The sequence below is a fragment of the Rattus rattus genome, chromosome 16, assembly GCF_011064425.1.
Source record: "Rattus rattus isolate New Zealand chromosome 16, Rrattus_CSIRO_v1, whole genome shotgun sequence".
Classification (NCBI taxonomy): Eukaryota; Metazoa; Chordata; class Mammalia; order Rodentia; family Muridae; genus Rattus; species Rattus rattus.
In genome coordinates this window covers 16,754,134-16,776,735 of record NC_046169.1, presented here as the reverse complement: position 1 = coordinate 16,776,735, position 22,602 = coordinate 16,754,134, and the positions used below count along the sequence as shown (strand labels likewise).

Sequence of the window (22,602 nt, the reverse complement as noted above, 5' to 3'; positions counted from 1 at the left end):
TAGTGCTTGGGGTGAGGTCACCAGGCAGACAATGGGGAGCTGGACACACTGCCAGTGGCATCTGACTGTGAACCAGAGACAGACATAGAGGACAGTGCTGTACTCATGTGTGAGGTCCCCATATCGGAGGTGACATGGGAAGACACTGTGGATCTACCATAGGTGAGTGGGCCTGTGACAGTGACCGAGGATGTGACTGGGGAACTCCCGGCTGTGTATGTTGTGAGGGACTCTGTAGGAAGGCCTGTGGCAGCATTCTCTGTGGTTTTCCCAGTGGAAGTGGCAGCAAGGCTGGGGAAAGGGGGTTGATCTGTCCCAGTCACAGCCGAGGGAGGAAGGGAAGTCTCTACAGAGGTGGGAGTTGTGAGTGTTGTGAGGGCTGTGGGTGTCCGGGTGGACTCAGGTGTGGAGGGCAGTGTATGGGTGATGGTTGGAGCTAAGGGGACACTGACACTCTGTGTGGTCCCAACTGTACTGGCAGAGATGGTTGAGGAGAAGGCAGATGCAGCAGGGGAGCTCGAGGCAAGGGGAGGTGGAGAGTTTCCAGTACTGAAGGGGACAGCTGTCACACTGCTCGTGGTGTGGGCTGTGTAGACAAGAGTGGTTCCAGTGTCCCCGCTGGTGGGATTAGATGGGGTGGAGTCAGTGGGAGACAGGCTGGGAACTGTGAGGTGGCAGTGTGTGTGCGCTGTGGTCAAGGGCCCGTGAAGCCCATGGATGAGGAGGTGAGAGCTGTGTCTGTCATGGTGGGCAGGCCTGAGCTATGTGATGATGGAATTGTGTGTGTTATGGTCTCCTCGGTCTCTGTACTGGCAGGAGGTAAAGAGATGTCAGTCGTGGACAAGCTGACGGTGGGGTAGCTGTTTAAGGAGGTGAGGCTGGGCCAGCTGGGAGTGGTGGCCATGGTGGTCATCTGTGTGGTGACAGCCCTGCTTGTTTCTGAAGTGAACATGGAGGGCCAGGTGGTTGTGGCAGTGGTGTCTGTTGTCCTTGTGTCTAAGGTGGAGGTGGGAAAGGTGGTGTGGAATGGGGAATGGGAAACAGAGCTACTGACAGAGTTGGGGGAGGTCACCTCAGGTGTAGCTGCAGATGTCGGCATTAGTGTAACTGGGAGTGTGGTCTCCAAGGCAGATGTCGTCGTGCTGAGTGTGGGGCCAGCTGTGACTAGTTTGTGCTTGGAGTCAGACACAGAGGGACAGAACCCCGTTTGCTGTGGAAGTCAGAGCACTGCTGGTCCCTGGAGAAGAAGGGATAGGAGAGCCAGAAGCCAGAGTACCAGTGTGGGTGACTGAAGACGTGGTTGGTGGAGCGGGGAGGTGTTTGTGTCTGGGGAGATTCTGTGGTGAGGTCTGTATGGGGCGTCAGTGTGGCTTCCCCACTGGATGTAGCAGCTGGGCTGGGGAGGACGGCCGTCCTGCTCCACTCACTGCTGTGGGAGGGCTCCCTTCTGGAGACGAGGGAGTCTGTGATCGTGGGTGGTGGGGGGTGGAGACAGCAGTTGTGTACAATGTGTGCAGAAGTGTTGGAGCTGAAGGCTCATGTCCCCTCTGTGTAGTCCCAGGAGTGCTGCCCTCCAGGCGGCTGAGGAGAACACAGGAGTGACCGGAATCCTCGTGCCCAGGGACTGAACAGGGTGTTTCCCGTCAGAGCAGAGGCAGTGCTGTGGGCTGGGCTGTGACAAGAGTGGTTCCAGTGTCCCTGGTGGGATGCTTAGATGGGGTGGAGTCAGTAGGAGAAAGGCTGGGAAATGTGAGGGTGGCAGTGTGTGACACTGTGGTCAAGGGAGACGTGAGGCCAATGGATGAGGAGGTGAGAGCTGTGTATGTCATGGTGGGAAGGCCTGAGCTATGTGAAGATGGAATTGTGTGTGTGAGGGTCCTGTGGTGTCTGAACTGACAGGGAGGTAAAGAGATATCAGTCGTGGACAAGCTGACGGTGGGGTAGCTGTTTAAGGAGGTGAGGCTGGGCCAGCTGAGAGTGGTGGCCATGGTTGTCATCTGTGTGGTGACAGCACTCCTTGTTTCTGAAGTGAGCATGGAGGGCCCTGTGTGTGTGGCAGAGGTGTCTGTAGTCCTTGTGGCTAAGGTGGAGGTGGGTGAAGTGGTGTGGGAAGGTGATTGGGTAACAGAGCTACTAACAGAGTAGGGAGAGGTGACCTGAGGTGTAGCTGCAGATGTGGCATTAGTGCTTGGGAGTGAGGTCACCGAGGCAGACAATGGGGAGCTGGACACACTGCCAGTGGCATCTGACTGTGAACCAGAGACAGACATAGAGGACAGTGCTGTACTCGTGTGTGAGGTCCCCATATTGGAGGTGACATGGGAAGGCACTGTGGTTCTGCCATAGGTGAGTGGGCCTGTGACAGTGACCGAGGATGTGACTGGGGAACTCCCGGCTGTGTATGTCGTGAGGGACTCTGTAGGAAGGCCTGTGGCAGCATTCTCTGTGGTTTTCCCAGTGGAAGTGGCAGCGAGGCTGGGGAAAGGGGGTTGATCTGTCCCAGTCACAGCCGAGGGAGGAAGGGAAGTCTCTACAGAGGTGGGAGTTGTGAGTGTTGTGAGGGCTGTGGGCGTCCGGGTGGACTCAGGTGTGGAGGGCAGTGTATGGGTGATGGTTGGAGCTAAGGTGACACTGACACTCTGTGTGGTCCCAACTGTACTGGCAGAGATGGTTGAGGAGAAGGCAGATGCAGCAGGGGAGCTCGAGGCAAGGGGAGGTGGAGAGTTTCCAGTACTGCAGGGGACAGCTGTCACACTGCTCGTGGTGTGGGCTGTGTAGACAAGAGTGGTTGCAGTGTCCCTGCTGGTGGGCTTAGATGGGGTGGAGTCAGTAGGAGACAGGCTGGGAACTGTGAGGGTGGCAGTGTGTGACACTGTGGTCAAGGGCTCCGTGAAGCCCATGGATGAGGAGGTGAGAGCTGTGTCTGTCATGGTGGGCAGGCCTGAGCTATGTGAAGATGGAATTGTGTGTGTGAGGGTCCCCGTGGTCTCTGAACTGAGAGGAGGTAAAGAGATGTCAGTTGTGGACAAGCTGACAGTGGGAAGACTGTTTGAGGAGGTGAGGCTGGGAGTGCTGTGAGAGGGAGGCAGGGTTGCCATGGTGGTCATCTGTGTGGTGACAGCCCTGCTTGTTTCTGAAGGGAGCGTGGAGGGCCATGAGGGTGTGGCAGAGGTGTCTGGGGAACTTGTACCTAAGGTGGAGGTGGGAGAGGTGGTGTGGGATGGGGAATGGGTAACAGAGCTACTAACAGAGTAGGGGGAGGTGACCTGAGGTGTAGCTGCAGATGTGGCATTAGTGCTTGGGAGTGAGGTCACCGAGGCAGACAATGGGGAGCTGGACACACTGCCAGTGGTATCTGACTGTGAACCAGAGACAGACATAGAGGACAGTGCTGTACTCATGTGTGAGGTCCCCATATCGGAGGTGACATGGGAAGACACTGTGGATCTGCCATAGGTGAGTGGGCCTGTGACAGTGACCGAGGATGTGACTGGGGAACTCCCGGCTATGTATGTCGTGAGGGACTCTGTAGGAAGGCCTGTGGCAGCATTCTCTGTGGTTTTCCCAGTGGAAGTGGCAGCAAGGCTGGGGAAAGGGGGTTGATCTGTCCCAGTCACAGCCGAGGGAGGAAGGGAAGTCTCTACAGAGGTGGGAGTTGTGAGTGTTGTGAGGGCTGTGGGTGTCCAGGTGGACTCAAGTGTGGAGGGCAGTGTATGGGTGATGGTTGGAGCTGAGGGGACACTGACACTCTGTGTGGTCCCAACTGTACTGGCAGAGATGGTTGAGGAGAAGGCAGATGCAGCAGGGGAGCTCGAGGCAAGGGGAGGTGGAGAGTTTCCAGTACTGAAGGGGACAGCTGTCACACTGCTCGTGGTGTGGGCTGTGTAGACAAGAGTGGTTCCAGTGTCCCCGCTGGTGGGATTAGATGGGGTGGAGTCAGTAGGAGACAGGCTGGGCACTGTGAGGGTGGCAGTGTGTGACGCTGTGGTCAAGGGCTCCGTGAAGCCCATGGATGAGGAGGTGAGAGCTGTGTCTGTCATGGTGGGCAGGCCTGAGCTATGTGTTGATGGAATGGTGGATGTGAGAGTCCTCATGGTCCCTGTACTGACAGGAGGTAAAGAGATGTCAGTCGTGGACAAGCTGACAGTGGGGTAGCTGTTTAAGGAGGTGAGGCTGGGCCAGCTGGGAGTGGTGGCCATGGTGGTCATCTGTGTGGTGACAGCACTCCTTGTTTCTGAAGGGAGCGTGGAGGGCCATGAGGGTGTGGCAGAGGTGTCTGGGGAACTTGTACCTAAGGTGGAGGTGGGAGAGGTGTTGTGGGATGGGGAATGGGTAACAGAGCTACTGACAGAGTAGGGGGAGGTGACCTGAGGTGTAGCTGCAGATGTGGCATTAGTGCTTGGGAGTGAGGTCACCAAGGCAGACAATGGGGAGCTGGACACACTGCCAGTGGCATCTGACTGTGAACCAGAGACAGACATAGAGGACAGTGCTGTACTTGTGTGTGAGGTCCCCATATCGGAGGTGACATGGGAAGACACTGTGGATCTGCCATAGGTGAGTGGGCCTGTGACAGTGACCGAGGATGTGACTGGGGAACTCCCGGCTGTGTATGTCGTGAGGGACTCTGTAGGAAGGCCTGTGGCAGCATTCTCTGTGGTTTTCCCAGTGGAAGTGGCAGCGAGGCTGGGGAAAGGGGGTTGATCTGTCCCAGTCACAGCCGAGGGAGGAAGGGAAGTCTCTACAGAGGTGGGAGTTGTGAGTGTTGTGAGGGCTGTGGGCGTCCGGGTGGACTCAGGTGTGGAGGGCAGTGTATGGGTGATGGTTGGAGCTAAGGGGACACTGACACTCTGTGTGGTCCCAACTGTACTGGCAGAGATGGTTGAGGAGAAGGCAGATGCAGCAGGGGAGCTCGAGGCAAGGGGAGGTGGAGAGTTTCCAGTACTGAAGGGGACAGCTGTCACACTGCTCGTGGTGTGGGCTGTGTGGTCAAGAGTGGTTACAGTGTCCCCGCTGGTGGGATTAGATGGGGTGGAGTCAGTAGGAGACAGGCTGGGAACTGTGAGGGTGGCAGTGTGTGACGCTGTGGTCAAGGGCGCCGTGAAGCCCATGGATGAGGAGGTGAGAGCTGTGTCTGTCATGGTGGGCAGGCCTGAGCTATGTGATGATGGAATTGTGTGTGTGAGGGTCCCTGTGGTGTCTGAACTGACAGGAGGTAAAGAGATGTCAGTTGTGGACAAGCTGACAGTGGGAAGACTGTTTGAGGAGGTGAGGCTGGGAGTGCTGTGAGAGGGAGGCAGGGTTGCCATGGTGGTCATCTGTGTGGTGACAGCCCTGCTTGTTTCTGAAGTGAACATGGAGGGCCAGGTGGTTGCAGCAGTGGTGTCTGTTGTCCTTGTGTCTAAGGTGGAGGTGGGAAAGGTGGTGTGGGATGGGGAATGGGAAACAGAGCTACTGACAGAGTTGGAGGAGGTCACCTCAGGTGTAGCTGCAGATGTCGCTTGTGTAACTGGGAGTGTGGTCTCCAAGGCCGATATTGGTGTCCTGTGTGTGGGGCCAGCTGTGACTAGTTTTGTGCTTGAGTCAGACACAGAGGGCAGAACCCCGTTTGCTGTGGAAGTCAGAGCACTGCTGGCAGAGATGGAGGAGGAGAATGCAGTTATCCCTGGAGTCCTTGTAACAGGCTGACTGCTGGGGTTTCCTGTATTTGAGGGATTATCTGTTGTACTGGTGGACGGGGTGTGTTGTGTGCTCACGAGTTGTGTTTCCGTGCTGGAGTGCATGGAGGAAGAAAGGCCGTGGGTTAGTGGAGTGCTGGAGGCTCTGAGGGTGTGAGCGCCTCCTGTCGTAACCAATGGCTCAGCCGTGATGGATGTGGGGGTGGGAGATGAGGCTGTGGCGGTGAGGGGGTGTGTGCTAGGTAAGGAGGAGACCGCAGATGTGCTGTCAGTCACGTAGCTCTCTACGTTTGTAAAGGTGGAAAGTCTGAGGGAGGTGGCCTGGGTAGCCGTGTGTGTGGTAACCGTCTCCTCTGTCACAGAAGTGAGCTGAGAGGGCCTGGTGGTTGAAGAGCTGTCAGTGGTGTCCGTGGTGTAGGAAGGAGATGTGTAATGGGGTACGGATTCTGTAACTGACCTAGTTGGAGAGCTGGGGAAAGAGATTAGAGGTGTGGTTAGAGATGTCGCATTGGTAGTTGGGAGTGTTGTCACCAAGGTTGACAGTGGGAGAGTATGTGTGCTGTCTGCAGTGATTGGTTGTGAGTTTGGGACAAATGTCGAGGATGGGACCCCACTTGTGTGTGGTGAGGTGGAGGTCTTGAATTTCCCAGAAGTCAATGTATCTGATGGGGCTAAGGAAGAGCTGCTGGACGTTGTGGATGCCACTTCTGACATCAGAGACCAGGTGGAAAGGTCTGTGGGGGAAGTCATTGTGGCTTTTCTAGTGGGTGTCATAATGGTGGTGAAGAAGACGCTAGTCACTGGTGGGTTACTAGGAGGTTGTTTGATGGTTGTGGCTTTTGTGAATGTGTTGGTGGTCGTGGGTGTTGGGGTGGAGTCAACTGTTGTGTCAAGAGAATGGGGGAAGGTTGAAGATGAGGGTGTACTACCTGTCTGGCTGGTTCCTGTTCTGCCAGTAGAGAGGGACAACGAAGATGCAGATGTGACTGGAAGGTTTGTGGCAAATGGACTCGAGTTGTTTCCAGTGCCTGAGGGTGTAGCTGTCCTACTGGGTGCCGGAGGTGTTGAAGTGATAAATGGTGTTGTTTCCAAGTTCTGGGAGCTTGAAAGAAAAGGGACATGTGTGGTGTGGGCTGTTGACGTGATAGAACCTTCATGGGTTGGGGGGATGTCTGTTGTGACCAGTGGGACAGCGTCGCTTGTAGAGGATGTAATGAGAGATGTAGCTGGAATGGTGGAGACGTCCATGGTAGGTGAAGCTGTAGGTGCACCTGTGTCCCTCACACCAGAAGTGGTAGGAGTTGTGGAGATCCTATCTGTGGAGTAGATGTTGAAGGTTGTGAGGCCGGAAGTGACAAGAGATAGGGTCTGGGTGGTCGTGGTGACAAAATGTGTGGTAGACGTCCTGGCTATTTCTGAGGTGGGTAGCAAAGGCCAGGTAGATGTGAAAGAAGTGTCAGGGGCCAGCGTGTCTGTGAAGGAGGGTGGAGAGGAGATCTCCGATGTCAACGCCGTCATGGCATTGGTTGAAGAGCTGAAGTCGGTGGCCTGAGATGTACCTGTGGACAAGGCACTGGAAGCTGGGAATGCCGTCTCCAAGGTGGATGACAGGGCACTGTGTGTGATGTCTGTGGTAACCGGATGCATGCTTGAGATAGACACAGAGGACAGAGCAGTGGTAGTAGGTGAAGTATCCACCTTGGTGCTCACTGGTGGATCGGAGGGTGTGAGTGGAGACGTGATCTGGGACGTGGCTGTGATTTCCGTCCTGAGAGATTCTGTAAGGAGGTCTGTGGTGGGAGTCAGGCGGGCAGTGGTTAAAAGAGGCTCTGTAGATGGGGTGCTTGTGGGTGTTGGAAGCCATTCTGTTGTTGTGCGCAGTGTATGGGGGTTGCTCAGAGCTGTACTTTCTGTCTGTGTGTTCCCCAAACTGACAGCCATCGATGTGGAGAGTGTTAGGGCAGGCATGCTGACGGGGAGAGAATGTGGTTGGGTGTTTTCAGTGCTTCCAAAAGCAGCTGCTGTACTCGGTGTGTCGGTCTCGGGGGTACTCACCGGTGTTGTTATTGCTGTGCTATTGACAAGAAGGGAAGATGGGGTGATACTGGTGTGGGTTGTGGATATACTGGAATGCGTGTGGGGTGAGGTGTGTATCACAATAGGTGAACCACTGTTTCCTGTGGATGAGGAAGGGAGGTCTGTGGCTGTGACTGTGGAGAGACTTACACTAGGAGACGATGAGGCTATAGATGTGAGTGTCTCTAGAGTACCAGGGGTGTTGGGATGTGAGGCAGAGGTAGCTGTGGACGTCCTGTGCGTAGAGTAACTGTCTGAGGTTGTGAGGCCAGGAGTGCTGTGCAAAGTTGTCGGGGTGGCTGTGGTGACAGAGCGTGTGGTAGCCGTTCCGGATGTTTCTGTGGTGGGCCACGTGGTGGGTGTGACAGGGGTGTCAGGGGTCAGTGTGCGTGTGGTGGTTGTAGGAGAGGTGGTATCTGATGTGCTGTGTCCAACAGTGGTGTTTGGAAAGCTAGGGGAGTTGACCTGGGACACTGCTGTAGACACGGCACTGGTAATTGGGAGCATTGTTGTTAAGGTAGCGAAAGGGGTGGTGTATACCATGCCAGTGGTGACAGATTGTGTGTCTGGGGCAGGAGAAGAGGAAAGCATGCTACCTGTGGGCGACGTGATCACATTAGTGCCCAGGGGAGAGGGCGGGCTGGATCGCTCAGAAAGCCACAGGTCTATAGAGTCAACTAAAGAAGGGGTCGGAGGGGTCGTGGTGAGTTCTGTCTGGAGAGAATCCGTAGGAAGGTCTGTGGTGGGATCCAGTGTGGTGTCTCCAGGAAATGTGGCAGCGTGGCTGGGGAAGGGGGAGTGATCTGTCCCAGTCACCGCTGAGGTAGGAGGAGGAGGCCCTGAGGGTGTGGGGGCTGTGAGTGTTGTGAGGGCTGTGGGCGTCTGGGTGGACTCAGGTGTGGAGGGCAGTGTCTGGGTGATGGTGGGAGGTGAGGGGACACTGTCCATCTGTGGGGTCCCAGAGCTGCCGGGAAGGATGGATGGAGAGAGTGTGGATGTGACTGGAACACTTGTATTAAGGGTACTTGTGTTTCCAGAACTTCCAGTACTCAAAAGCGTAGGCAGCGCACTGGAAGTGGAGGGCTGAGATTTGTTAAGAAGTGTACTAGTGATCTCTGATGTGGAGGAAGATGGAATGAAATTGGTGTGTGTTACCAGCGTGCTGGGAGCGTCCTGGGCCGAGGTGAAGTCTGTTGTGGTGCCCCACGGAACAGTGTTGTCCACAGATGATGTGGTGAGACTTGTCCTCGTAGGGGTCTGGGTGTCTTCCCTAGGTGGCAAGGTTTCAGATGTGAGTGTCCCATAGGAGGCTGTTGTTGCTGACCCGAGACTCGTCATTGTAGCCACGAAACCTGTCGTGTCTACAGGCAGGTGGCTGGTAGCTGCTGATACTGTGGTAGGGATGTCTGGACCATGGGAAGACCGTATGTCTGTGGCTCTGGAAGTCTCCACAAGTCCTGAGGAACTGGAAATTGAGGTCGTCCCAGGTGTGGGTGTTTTGGAGGTCGAGTCAATATCAGAAGAAGCAGATGGCAGAAACATACTTGGTGGTGATATCACATGGCTGGTGGTCATTGAGGTAGCCATGTTGGATGCGGAAATCGTCACCGTGTTGGCAGATGATGTCGTAGGTGTGGGTGGGTAAGAAGAAGCTGTGCTGACAACCTCTCTGGGAGTGTTGCTCATGGGCTTATGTGTGGTTTTCCCAGAGCTCATTATTGTCACCCCCACAGATGGCTCACCTGAATGACTGGTTCTTTCCTTAGCAACAGAAGTAATCAGTGTTGATTTATTGGTGGAACCCAGGGAACGGGTGGAGGAAGTTTCTGTTTTGAGCGAACTGCTTGCTGTAGGAAATGGTTTGGTAATAATGCCTGTGGTGCTGGGTGGGGCAGTGTTATCCGTTACGGTCGTTAAAGAGGTTTTCGTGGGAATTTGAGGAGGAACGGTAGCAGACTGATAAGTCAGCCATGTTGTATGAATACCTGTTGGGGTCATGGTGGTCATTCCTGTGGTCCCCGTGGTAGAAGAAGTCAGAGCACCTTGGGTTGTGTGTATGGTTGAGACAGAAGAAGGAGGTGGTGACGTTATTGTGGGTGTGCCACCCATGTCGGTGACAGTGGAAGCAGAGGTCATGGATGAGGTCACTTTTCCCACAGAGACGGTAGGTGATGTAGTAGTGATGGCTGTCACTGATGTGTCAGTCCTGGGAGTGGTGGTGTAAGAATTGGTGAAGGGTACATAGGTCATGGTTACACAGGTCGTGGTGGGGTGCGAGGTGATGATTGAGAAGCCAGAGACCGGAATGCACTCGGTGGTGGACATGTAGACCAAGACAGTAGGAGGATTGGTCTCAACCTTCATGACAAACTTGGACATCGGGGCTGTCACGGTGTCAGGACTGAGTAATGACTTGTAAGTGAGCTTTAAGTTGCTGGTCATACCAGCAGTCCTGGGGGTGTCTTCCCCACTGTTGAGAGCTGGATTAGGGGACTGGTGAGGGCTGAGAAGCCACTGAGGTGTACCCCCAGCATGCGGTGTTCTGCTGAGAGCCGTGCTGGCTGCTTCCGCACCAAGCATACGTGAGGGAGAGGCGGCTGTGGTCATGGATGGAGTTCCTGTGTTAACAGAGCAGAGGAATCCAAGGGTGAATTCATCAGTCACTCCATTAGCATCACTGTAGGGGGCACTTCATAGCTTCCACACCCATGTTACAAAGAACATGCGTCTCCTATGGAAGGAACTCACAGCTGGGACCTTTTGAGTTTGGGGGCCGTGGGGGTTAGGATCCCTCAGTTCCTTAATGGTTACTGAGCGTCCAAGTTCAGCTTACTCTTTCTTTCTTTTGTTCTATCTTTCTTTCTTCCTGGCTGCCTGTCTGTTTTTTGTTTGTTTGTTTTTTCTGGTGGTGGGGTTGTTATGTATGTGAAGTCTACGTATGTGTGTATTATATGTGTGTTATGTGAATGTAGTTGTTTGTGTTTTGTGTACATATGTGTTATGAGTATATTTGTGTCTGTCATATGCATGTAGTTTGTGTGTGCATGTTGTGTATGGTTTTGTGCGTGCTGTGTGTGTATGGTTTGTGTGTATATGTTATGTGTTTGTGTTTCGTGTGTGTGTGTTATATGTGTATGATTTGTGTGTGTGTGTATGTTATGTATGTGTGGTTTGTATGCGTTTTATGTGTATGTGGTTTGTAAGTGTGTATGTTATATGTATGTGATTCATGTGTGTTACATGAGTTTCGTGTATGTGATATATGTGATTTCTATGTGTTATATGTATGGTGTGTGTATGTGTGTGTATTACATGTATGCAATGTGTGTGCTATGTATATGCAGTGTGTGTGTTACATGCATGCAATGTGTGTGTTATGTGTATGCAGTGTGTGTGTTACATGCATGTTGAGTGTGCAGGTGTACATATGCAAAGACCAGAGCAGCACACCAGATGTCTTCCTTTGCTGCCTTCTACCTTAATGTCTTGAGAAGGGTTTCCCACTAACTGGAAGCTCGCTGTTGTAGCTACACTAGATTGTTGGCCAGCAGACCCTCGGGATCCACTGTCTCTGGCCCGAGTGCTGCACTTCCAGCCACACACAGCTCCTCCCAGCTTTTCACATGAGTACTGAGTCTCCAGTCCTCATGTCCACAAAGCAAGCACCAAATAAGTACCAAATAAGCACCAAATAAGTACCAAATAAGCACCAAATAAGTACCAAATAAGCACCAAATAAGTACCAAATAAGCACCAAATAAGTACCAAATAAACACCAAATAAGTACCAAATAAGCGCCAAATAAGTACCAAATAAGCACCAAATAAGTACCAAATAAGCGCCAAATAAGTACCAAATAAAAGCGATCCTCCTCCCGACCCCAGTCTCCCCTCCTTTCTTACCCACACCCCATCTTCCCTTCCCCTCTACTGTTGTCTGGAGTCTTCCAGCCCTCTTGGGTTTTGGGTCCCATCTTTTAACCAACCCCTGCCTTTTCTCTCCAAATTAGGGGAGCTCCAGAGCCGGGCTGAGGGAATTCCAAAGGGGAGCAAGAGACGGGGAGTTCACAGACTGCTAAGACTAAGAGATGGGCAGAGAGGACCACGGAGACGTGAAGGGACCTAGAAGAGGAGGAAGCATCCAGAAAGAGATGTCTGAGCGGAAAAGCGTGGGATATGGTGACTTCAAGGCTTGGAGATCTGCAGTGAGCACAGAAACGCACACTTAAGGAGCTGGAGAGACAGCGCGGTGTGTGTGAGCGGCTGCTGCTCTTCCTGACATCATGGGTTTGGTTCCCAGCATCCACGTCAGGCAGCTTAAGGCCACTGAGGTAACCTCAGTTCCACTGTGTTCTCTGGCCTCCGTGGTCTGTGACATACAGTGAGGGATACACATTTTATATAGTGGTTCTCTCCCGGCTACTGGCTTACTTGGTGCATCAAAACAAACTCTTTTTATTTATTTTATTTTATCTTATCTTATCTTATTACGTGTATTAGGAAGGGAGCATGTACCCACAGGGCAAATGTGGAAGCCAAACTTTGGAGTATCTATTCTCTCTCCTTAGAGATGGAACTCAGATTTGCCAGCAAGCATCTTTATATCCTGAGCCACACCCGGGCCCAACAAGCTTCCTTCGTCTCTCTCCAAATACATAGATTTATCTCTCCCTGGCAAAACTGTCAATCACAGCTTCGGTGCCCTCAGCCATCCTGCCTCAGGCTTAGGAATGCTAGGATTACAGGTATACGCCAACACCCCTGGCTCGAACCCCTTCATTCATTACACATAACACCGTGTGCTATGTATGACTGCACTGAAGATCAGACGCCACAATGAGAGTGAGCGTCAGGCATCCCCATCTCCTGAGGAGCGAGCCCCACACTGTGGAGTCTTGGGGCCACACTATTTTTTCTCCCTTTGCTTGTCCCCCCCCCACTTTGGTGAAGGGATGCTGGTGTTCCAGCCTGGAAGCCTCTCCTACACCCTGTATAACCACTGCACTTCTCCGACCTGGGAGAGCCCGGTTTCCCAAGGTGAGGTGGGAAGCAGAAGGCAGAGTGAGGAGAAGAGAAAGGGGAGAGAGTGAAGAGGAAAGAGGGAGGAGGAGGAAGAGGAGGAGGAAGAGGAGGAGGAAGAGGAGGAGGAGGGAGGAGGAGGAGGAGGAGGAGGAGGAGGAGGAGGAGGAGGAGGAGGAGGAGGAGGAGGAAGATACAAAGGGCAAAGGTGTCAGGAGGTGGAGGAAGAATTCCCCCTGAAAGGGGCTCTGGAGTTGGGGGGGGCACTGCGGAGTGCCGACAGCTGCAGGGAGGGGAAACAGAGAGCGAGCGGAGCGGAATCCAGGCAGCGCTTTCTGCTCAGCTGCTGCCCTCTGGGATGCAGGTGAGAGCAGCAGAACCCTGCACCTCTCCCCATCGAGCCTGCCTCGGCTCCTCCTGGTCCGCAGGCCTCACCCCCAAACTCCCACCCCATTCTTGCTCACGGGTCCCGAGGGTCTCACCAGCCCCTCTCTCCCTGAAGCTCCCCCCCCCTCACCTGCTTCCCCGGGGGAGGCTCTCAGGAGCCAGAGGAGAGTGAGCAGCAACATGAGCGTCAGCCGTGTGGGAGCAGAACCAGATCCAGAGCCACGTGTGGAAACTGTGGGAGCCGGGAGCCCTGGATCCTGGCCTCAACTCAGCAGACTAGGTTTTGGCCCTGCCAGGCATGAAAACGGAACACTTTCACCTTTGAGCTGCGCAACCTCCCTCTCCTCTCCCGGACCTCAGTGCTGTATTAAGGGAGGGAACAGGAAGCTAGGGCAGGCCCGTTAGGGACCAGGTGGGAGAGCCCCACCCTTAGTCTGCCTGTCCCCCACGGCTCCATCCTTTCCAAGGACGCCGCCTTCCTCCCGCTACCTCCTGTAGAGCATACACCAGAACGAAGCCTGAAGCCTCGGCTTGCTGTCAGCCTTTCTGCTTTGCTTCAAGTCCCCCCTGCCCTCTCTCCACAGCTGCGGGACTCTGAGGAACAATGCAGAATTTAACCCGTAGAGCTGGACTGGATCCCAGGAAAGGAAAGACAGCTTAGCCACGGGGGGTGGGGAGGGGGGAGCGGGGGGGGAGGTGCAGGTTTAGTGTTGAAGGCAATGGCGGGAGAGTTCAAATCCCTCAGAGCCCATAAGGCAATGCGAGGCCTGAGGCCTGCATCACCGCGGCTGGGGAATCACCCATGTGGGAGCTCTAAATCGCGGAGAGACCATGTCTGGAAAAATAAGGTAGAAAGTGAGGGGAGTGAGGGTGGGGGGTTGGGGAGGAGGGGATGGGGGTAGTGGGGAGGGGCTTTGTGGGAGGAAGAGTTGGTGGGGGGGGGGGAGGAGACAGGAGAGGACCATGGAAGAAATACAGTCAGAGTACATCGCTCAGCTTATACCACACGCGAAACTGCAGGAACACGTTCTAAAAAATAAAAACAAGGTGATTTGATTTTTTAAAATTTGAGTGGCACTGGGGATCAAACCCTGCGGCCTCCAGAATGCTTGCAAGCACTTTACCGCTGAGCCGCATGTAGAGCCGCAGTCCATCTATCATGATTCTCAATGAGAAGCGGGGAGGCCACTGAGCAATTACGAGCAGGCACTGCTCTTGGGGAGGACCGTGGTTTGCTTCGCAACACCTGTATGGGTTGGCTCACAACCATCCGTAGCTTCAGTTCCGGTGGATCTGAAGTTCTCCTCCGACCGCTGCACGGATGTGGTACACGAGCATACACTCAGATGCGCATGTGCACGCTAAATGACTCCCTAACCCGACAACCTCCCATCCACCCTCTTCTCCGTTCAAGGAAGCATTCCCACAAATGTCTGTGACCCTCTGGTTAATTATAGCTCCAACTTAAAACAAAACAAAACAAAACAAAACAAAAACCAGCAGCAACCCAAATTGGGTTATTGCCACTCTAAAAGATGATGAGGGCAACGAGTGTGTACCTTGATCCAGACCCTTAGTTCAATCTTGGCGGGGCTTGGGAGTGGGGAGTGCCACCAGGAAATCATAGAATAGTCACACTGTACACTACCATGCTTGACTCAGAAGGAAAAGGCAGGGACACCAGGCATGTGGCACGGATGTCGTCTGGGGAGGGTGGAGACAGGAGGATTGAGTTCCAGACGAGTCTGGAGTACATAGTGAAAGGGAGGAGGAGGGAAGGAGAGGGGAGGACGGAACACAGGAAGGAGGGGGAGAAGGAGAGAGGGGGAGGGGGTGGAAGGACCTAAGTAGAAGTAGGTCACTGGGGCAGATCCTTGTTGGAGATATTGTCCCAGGCCTCTGTCTGTCTCTCTCCCTTGGATTCCTAGACTCCCGCACCACACCGTATCCCTCAGCAATGCTCTGGGCCCTCTAAAACAGTCATCTCAACAAAAAAAAAATGCTTCCCCTTCGTTAGTTTATGTCAGGGATTTGGTAGCTAATACACACGTTGAGGCTTATCAGGAGGTCTTTGAGGTATCGGGGCACACCCACAAAGGCAAACCCCAACATCTTCCCACTTCCTCCCATGGAGCCATGACATGAGTGACAGCCTCCTCCGGCCTGTCCCTCTGAGGTGCTCCACCTCATCACTGATCCGGAGATGACACATGAGTGTGGCGATCAGAGGACAACCCGAGTTCAGTTCCCAGTACACTCGTAAAGTGGGTCGGAATCACGTGAACCCCCCCCCAACTTTGGGAAATCTGGTTCCCCCTCTGACCTCTGTAAATAACTGTATTCATACACATACTCTCTCTCACACGCATGCACACCCGCACACACACAGAGTCATAAATAGAAAAAAATTAAATGAATACATCATTTTGTTATTATTATTATTTGAGACAGAGTTTCTCCGTGTAGCCTTGACTGTCCTGGAACTGACTCTGTAGACCAGGCTGGCCCGCTTCTGCCTCCTGAGGGCCGAGATTAAAGGCATGTGACACTACTGCCCGGCTGTACCTTTCCTTTTTGAGACAAGGTCTAAGTCTTTTAAATCTGTCCTGACCACATCCACCTTTGTTAACGTTTGACAATTTGAAAATAATTAGGGAGTGTATTTTCTTTGATTTTGGTTTGGTGGGTGGGTGGAGAAGCACCTTACAGAGGCAAAGGGGAGGCAGGGAGGGGAGATGGGATGGGGGGGTAACCAGGAAGGGGGATATCATTTGAAAATGTAAACAAATAAAATGATTAATAAAAAACAAAGTGTAGTTTCTCTGTGTGTTTGAAGGTAATTAGAGAAAATATAATTTATGGTTGAAGGTATAACTTAGTGGTAGCCTTCTAACCTACCATGCACAAGGCACTGGGTTCAATCCCCGGTTACATAAGAAATAGATACATTTTTCCATCTTCACTTGTGCATGTATGTGGCATACATGTTTTACATGTGCATAGACATATGTACAGGGATATTCATACATATGTGTGTACTTGTATATGGAGACTGAAATCACATCAGGGATCATGCTCAGTTTCTTTTCTACTTTATTCTTTTTCTTTTTCTTTTTTCTTTTTTTCGGAGCTGGGGACCAAACCCAGGGCCTTGCGCTTGCTGGGCAAATGCTCTACCACTGAGCTAAATCCCCAACCCCTCTACTTTATTCTTGAGGAAGGGTAGCTCAGTCAAACCCAGAGCTCACTGATATGATTAGTCTGGCTTTCTCTGGGGACCCCAATCTTCTAAGATTGGAATTGCGGGCTGCATCTATGAGTGTTCTGGGGATCCAAACTCCAGCCCTCATGCTTGTGGGCACAGGGGGCATTGCTTTAGCCAGCGAGAAGTCTCCACAGCTACAGAGAATGTGTCATCGTCTTAGATTTCGTTGTTCTGGCTTTTTTGAGACAGAATCTCTCATGTAGTTCAAGCCTCCCAAGGGCCGGGATTATAGATGATCACTAGAAGTCTGAGGAGGCCAGCCTGGTCAACAAGACAAGTTCTAGACCAGACTAGGCCATTTAATGAGATACCACATCAAAATAAATAACAAACAAACAAAAAAGACCAGAGCCTGTGAGATGGGTCAGTGGATAAGAGTGCTCACCACCAAGACTAAAGGCTAGAGTTCAATCCCTGGAGCCTCCATGATGGGAGACTGGGAAAATTCTGAAAGCTACCCTCTGGCCTATATATGAGTGCCAGTGCACGTGAGCCCTTCCTAACACACACACAGTTCTTAAAAATAAATCTACTTGCCTCCTTAGTGATCAGTCTAATAAAAAGTAATAAAAACCATTAATGATTTACTTTTTATTTGCTAATTATGTATATATGTGAAAGGCGTCTGCTTACATGTGGGGTCAAGTGCCCCAGAAGAGCAAAGAGGACATTGGCTCTCCCAGAGGTGGAGTTATTAGAGGCAGTTGTGAGCTGTCCAGCATGGATGCTGAGAATAAATTTTGATCATCTGCAGGAGTGGTACCCACTCTTAACCACTGAGCCATCTCACCAGTCCCTCAAATAAAAAAATGTTTAAAGGATGGATAGATAGTTCAGTTGGTAAAATGAGAGCTCGAGTGCTCTGAGAGTTGGTGGATCACTTAGGAAATGTCAGGTTATGTCACAGTAACACACAGCCCGTTTAGGCTCCGTGTTGCCCAAGCACAAAAGTTTGCTATTCATGCAATTTAGTCACCCCAGTGTCTGTCCCCCACCTCTGGGATCTAGGACAATGGAGAAACCTGTTTGAGAGATGCTGTTTATCTCACAGCAGGTGGAAAACTACTGCCCTGATTGCATTTCCATAGCTATGATAAATTAACTTGACAAAATGTGAGTTAGGGAAGAAAGTGGTTTATCTGGTTCACAGTTCCGTGTTACAATCTATCACTGTAGGGAGGTGGAGGCAGGAACTTGAAGCAGGTATTTGTATCAAGTCCACACTCAAGAGCAGAGGGAATGAAATGTATCCATGTTCGCTTGCTCACTGGATCTGACTAATTTTTCTACTCTTATACAGCTGAGGATCCCCTGCCAAGGGAATAGTGCCGCCCACTGTGGACTGACTCGTTTCACATCAATTAATATAAGAAAATGCCCCACAGGCCAAAGCAAAGCAGATGATATCTCATTAAGGTTCCCCTCCCCAATGATTCTAGAATGTGCCAAGTTGATCATAAAAGCTAGCCATTGTGATCAACATTCCTTTTTTAAAAGGATGTTTACGTTTAATGATGTTGTGTGTCCATCACATGTTCTGATAGCTAAAACAAGTTGTGTGCTTTTCCTGGAACAGATAGGACAAGGAGACAAGACAAAGATATTATAGATATCAGGGAGAGCCAATGGAAGTCATAAGCCAAGTCTGCTATCAGGGAGGCAGGGATATACAATTGGTCCAGGAAATGAAAGTAAATATTTCTGATAAGTAAGACAATATAACACAGATGGGATTCCTAAGGCAATAATGGTTTCTGCTAATCAAGATTCTAACAGTGATGGCTGGGGAGATTGATCAGTGGATAAACTATGAACACAAGGACCAGAGTTCAACACTCAGAACACATGAAATAAACCAGGTACTATGGTGCACACTGGTAACCCCCAGGTCTGGGGAGATAGAGATGGGAAGATCCCTATGGCCCAATGGCTAGCCAGCCCAGTCCACTTGTCAAGCTGGTCCAGTGAGGGACCTGCCTCAAGGAAATAAGGTGGGTGTGGGGAGATGTTTCAGTGGTTTAAAGTGCTTGTTCTGCAAGCTTGAGGACAGTAATTTGGATCTCTAGAAACTCATGGAAATTTCAGGAGAGAAAGAGGCACCTGTGGTTCCAGCCCTGGGAGGCAGAGACAAGGGATTCCTAGAGCAGGCCAAAGTGCAAGATTAGCTATGTCAGCGAACTCTGGGTTTGACTGAGATCCCCTGCCTCATTAAGTAAAGTAGAAGAGCTGTTGTAGATGAATCCAGATATCAACCTTGGATTGCCTCCACATACATGGGCACGCAAGTGCATAGGAACCCTCCCATATGCACTGACACATGTGCAGACACACATGTGTACACACACACACACACACACACACACACACACATACAGCATATGCATATATGCTACTTAACTAAGTGTTAAAAACTTGTAATTCCTACAGTGGCACTGGCAGATGGTTTGGAGTCCCTGGTAATCTTTGCCAGAGCTATACAAATGAGACCTGTTGTGGAAAACTCCCTTTCAGGAACTTGGGCAGGGAGACAACTTCATTTGGTCAAGGATGTTGGTGAAGTCCCTGAGCTGTTGAAGGAGCATTTCTTCATTGTGCTGGAGAAACTGGACAACAATGTCACAAGATCACATTGAAAGAAGGAGAGTCCTCTTTGGATTTTGGGCAGGTTTGGCAAGCTGCTTACTCTAGTTTCGTTTTCTATTTCTGTGATAAAATTGCCCGGGAAAAAGAAACTTAGGAGAGAAGCAGTTTAATGTCTAACAATCCCATGCCACCGTGTATCACTGTGGAGAAGCCAAGGCAGGATCCTGTGACAGCTAGTGACACCACATCCACAGTCGAAAGCAGAGCAAAATGAATTGTGGGTATAAAATTGCTTGCTTGCTTGTGCTCAGCTAGCTTGATTTCTACACAGTTCAGGACCCCTTACCTAGGGAATGGTGCCACCTTTAGTGGGCTGGATCTTTCCACGTTGATAAACTTAAGACAATCTCCCACAAACACATGCACAGGCCAATCCAAGGAAGATGATCCCCTTATTGGGGCTTTTCTCCCAAATGGTTCTAGGCTGTGTGAAATTGACAATTAAAATTATCACAGTGCTCACGGAAATATCCTAGGAGGCTTCTACCAATGGGGAAGAGATGGTTTCAACACAAGCTCCTCTAGATGTCAAGATCACAGATGGTTTCAACTCATGTCTCTTTCTGGCCATTTTGTGACCACAGTAAAAAGTATCTGGGCTGAGTGCAAGACAACAGAGTAATTTTAAAAAATAATTTAAAAAAAACTAAAGATGCTAGAATAAAATCACCAATACATTTCATTTTATTTTGTGTGTTGTTTAATTTTTATTATATCTGCTGGAGGCTGCCTATCACAGTTCATGTGTGGAGATCAGAGGACAGACTGTGAGGGTAAATGCTCTCGTTTAATTGTGTGGGTCCCCGGAAATGAAACCCAGATCGTCAGGCTTGGTTCCAAGCAGCATGGCCCACCCGGGCATCTTGTTGGCTCTTGTTGTAGCTTTGAGTCAGGTTTCACATAGCCCAGGCTGGCCTCAAACAATGTTACGTAGACAAGACTGGCCCTGAACTGCTGGTTCTCTTACGTCCCGAAGGTCAAGGTGACAACTATACACCACCGCTGTGCCAGCCTTCAGCATCTCTTTTTAAAAATTATACATGTTTGTTTGCATGTTCGGAGTGAAAATACCATAGCTTCCGTGTGAAGGTCCAAGGACAACTTGAGAGAGTCAATAATCCTCTACCGTCACGTGTAGGTCTCGGGGATCAGCCTTGACCGCGAGTACCTTGAACAGCGGAGCCATCTTACTAGCCTTTCACATTGTTTTTGTCTGTTTTGAGACAGGGTCTCTCTATGCAATGCTAGCTGTCCTAGAACTCCCCACATAAACCAGGCTGGCCCTGAACTGCACCTCCCAAAGCTGGCATTAAAGGTATGTGCCACCACAAATGGCTTCCTCGACATCATAAAATGAAGCAATATCGAGAGGCCAGGTGTGGTGCGTATACCTTAACCCCAGCGCTCCATGAGCAGAGGCTCGTGCAAGCCTGTGAGACAGGAAACAGCCTGGTCTGTGTAGAAACTTCCAGGCCGGCCAGGACTACACAGTGAGACCCTGTCTCAAAAGAAAAAGGGCATTATTGAGAGTAAAGATATATTTGCAGACTATACCACAACCCATTTCCATTATATGAATTTTTTATTTGTTTTCCGTCTGTTCTCTCTCTCTCTTTGTGTATGTGTGTGTGTGTGTGTGTATTCGTGTATAGCAGAGCAAATATATATGTTTATGAAGGAAAAATTAAAAAGAACTCCAGCAGAGAATAGGAAGGACTTTAATGGATGAGTATCCTCTGGTTTGTGTGTGAGAGAGAAAGAAAAAGGGAGAGACAGAGGCAGAGACAGAGACAGAGAGATTTCTCTCACACACAGAAATTATACATATTATCATATACATAGGATATATACATACACACACATATATATACATATACATACACAGGACAATTGGATATATGTACAATATGTGTACATATCTATGAGAGAGATAGAAACATCTTACCTAAAATCTAATACTTTTATTTTTTAATTTCAGAAAACCAATCGGTAGTGCTCGGTTGTTTGTTCATGTTTCCTGACACTTAGTACAGAACCAAGTGCTTAACTCCGGGGTGCTTAAGGCCAGCTTCCACCAGCCATACAAGATCAGCATTATCTACTGTTCCTGATTCTGGTAAGGATTAATAACCTCATAAAGTTAAGCACAGAGCTTATCCTCTCAGAAAGACGCGTTCAGTGAGTTAAAGCCGTGAACTGACGTCGTTTATGGATTTATGAGTTGCAGTAAAGGCTTGCGCAAACACGGCTCTCATGCCTAATTGTTTTTTTCAGAGAGACTTTGAAAGGCAACCTAAGGCAGCCTGAGTTTTCCCAAAGTCGAGCAGAAACTGAACTGGGCGTCGGGTCTCAGATTTCTGTGGTGCTGTCCTCTTCTGCTTAGTGTCTTCCTCCTCCCAGAGTGTGGGCAGCCAGGAATTATGTTATAGCTGCCCACCCTGCACATTGCAGCAGGAGCGATGATCCCTGAACTGGGTGGCTCCTGCTAGAGCAAACAGCGCAACATAGTTAATGTTCACTGTAACCAGGCGTCTTGGGTTTCTATTGCTGTGATATAAAACACCAAGACCAAAAGCCTCTTGTTAGTGGAAAGGGTTATCCCAGCTCACGGGAGTGTAGTCCATCCTCCAGGGCAGTCAGTGCCATGGGAGACCACTGCTTACTGGCTTGCTCCCCACGGCTTTACTCAGCCTGAGTTCCTATAGCACCCAGGACCACCCACACAGGGTAGCACTACCCCTGTGTGCTACACCCTCCCACGGCAGTCACTGAACAACAAGTGCACCACAGGCTTGCCCACAGGACAGTCTGGTGGGGCATTTTCTCAGTGTGTGTGTGTGTGTGTGTGTGTGTGTGTGTGTGTGTGTGTGTGTGTGTGTGTGTGTGTGTGAGAGAGAGAGAGAGAGAGGTGGGGGAAGAGGGAGAGGGATTTCTCTCACATATATATTATACATATCATCATATATAGGATATATACAGGGCTGAAGCCACTATGGTGACACACAAATGGTTCTATATCCAAGCACTTATGGGGATAAGGCAGGATGTTCATAAGCTTAAAGGTTTCCTTGGGAAACCCTGCCACAAAACAAAGGCAGTGTAGTGGGCTCCACAGCAGCCTGGTTGGTAGTGAGACTCTGAGGATCAGACGGAATCTGTCTTGGAGAAAGAGAGAGAGGAAGAGAGATACTCTGCCTCAAAAAAAAAAAAAAGAAGGGGGGGTTGGGGATTTAGCTCAGTGGTAGGCGCTTGCCCTAGCAAGCGCAAGGCCCCTGGGTTGGGTCCTCAGCTCCAAAAAGAAAAAAAGAAGAAAGAAAGAAGGAAAAAGAGGTGGGAAAAGAGAAAGGAAGTAAGAACGAAAATCAGTAAGGAACCAAAACTGAAATTTTCTTTCTTGTTTTTTGTTTTTTTGTTTGTTTTTTTTTTTTTTTTATTATTTGCTGCCTTTCACACAAAGTACCATGTAGCCCAGGCTGGCCTTCAACTCCGTACACATAGTGGAGGATGAGACTGAACTCCTAATCCTCCTGCCTCT

General features: G+C 50.7%; 2 protein-coding genes across 2 annotated transcripts; both read right to left on the bottom strand.

The window, feature by feature from the left end:
- Positions 1–1,536: 1,536 nt before the first annotated feature.
- Positions 1,537–4,517, bottom strand: LOC116885905 (mucin-3A-like). The gene is made up of 2 exons (XM_032887221.1): positions 3,645–4,517; positions 1,537–1,581 (listed from the first exon to the last, which is right to left on the bottom strand). The coding sequence occupies exons 1-2, from the start codon at positions 4,515–4,517 to the stop codon at positions 1,537–1,539; spliced, it is 918 nt and encodes a 305-aa protein (XP_032743112.1).
- Positions 4,518–4,714: 197 nt separating this feature from the next.
- Positions 4,715–14,557, bottom strand: LOC116885904 (mucin-3A-like). Its single transcript, XM_032887220.1, has 3 exons — positions 14,284–14,557; positions 5,460–10,372; positions 4,715–4,741 (listed from the first exon to the last, which is right to left on the bottom strand). Exons 1-3 carry the CDS (start codon positions 14,318–14,320, stop codon positions 4,715–4,717), a joined length of 4,977 nt encoding a protein of 1,658 aa, XP_032743111.1. The 5' UTR covers positions 14,321–14,557.
- Between the last annotated feature and the right edge of the window lie 8,045 nt (positions 14,558–22,602).

Excerpts from the sequence above, each read along its gene's own strand:
- LOC116885905 (XM_032887221.1), bottom strand. The coding sequence starts at position 4,517 with ATGGGGACCTCACACACAAGTACAGCACTGTCCTCTATGTCTGTCTCT. Across the intron at positions 1,582-3,644 it reads CACTCACAACTCCCACCTCT|CCGCCTGGAGGGCAGCACTC; the intron begins GTAGAGACTTCC and ends TGTTCTCCTCAG.
- LOC116885904 (XM_032887220.1), bottom strand. The coding sequence starts at position 14,320 with ATGATAGATGGACTGCGGCTCTACATGCGGCTCAGCG. Across the intron at positions 10,373-14,283 it reads GCTCTACATGCGGCTCAGCG|GAACTCCATCCATGACCACA; the intron begins GTAAAGTGCTTG and ends CTGTTAACACAG. Across the intron at positions 4,742-5,459 it reads AGGTGACCTCCTCCAACTCT|AGACTTCCCTTCCTCCCTCG; the intron begins GTCAGTAGCTCT and ends CCACCTCTGTAG.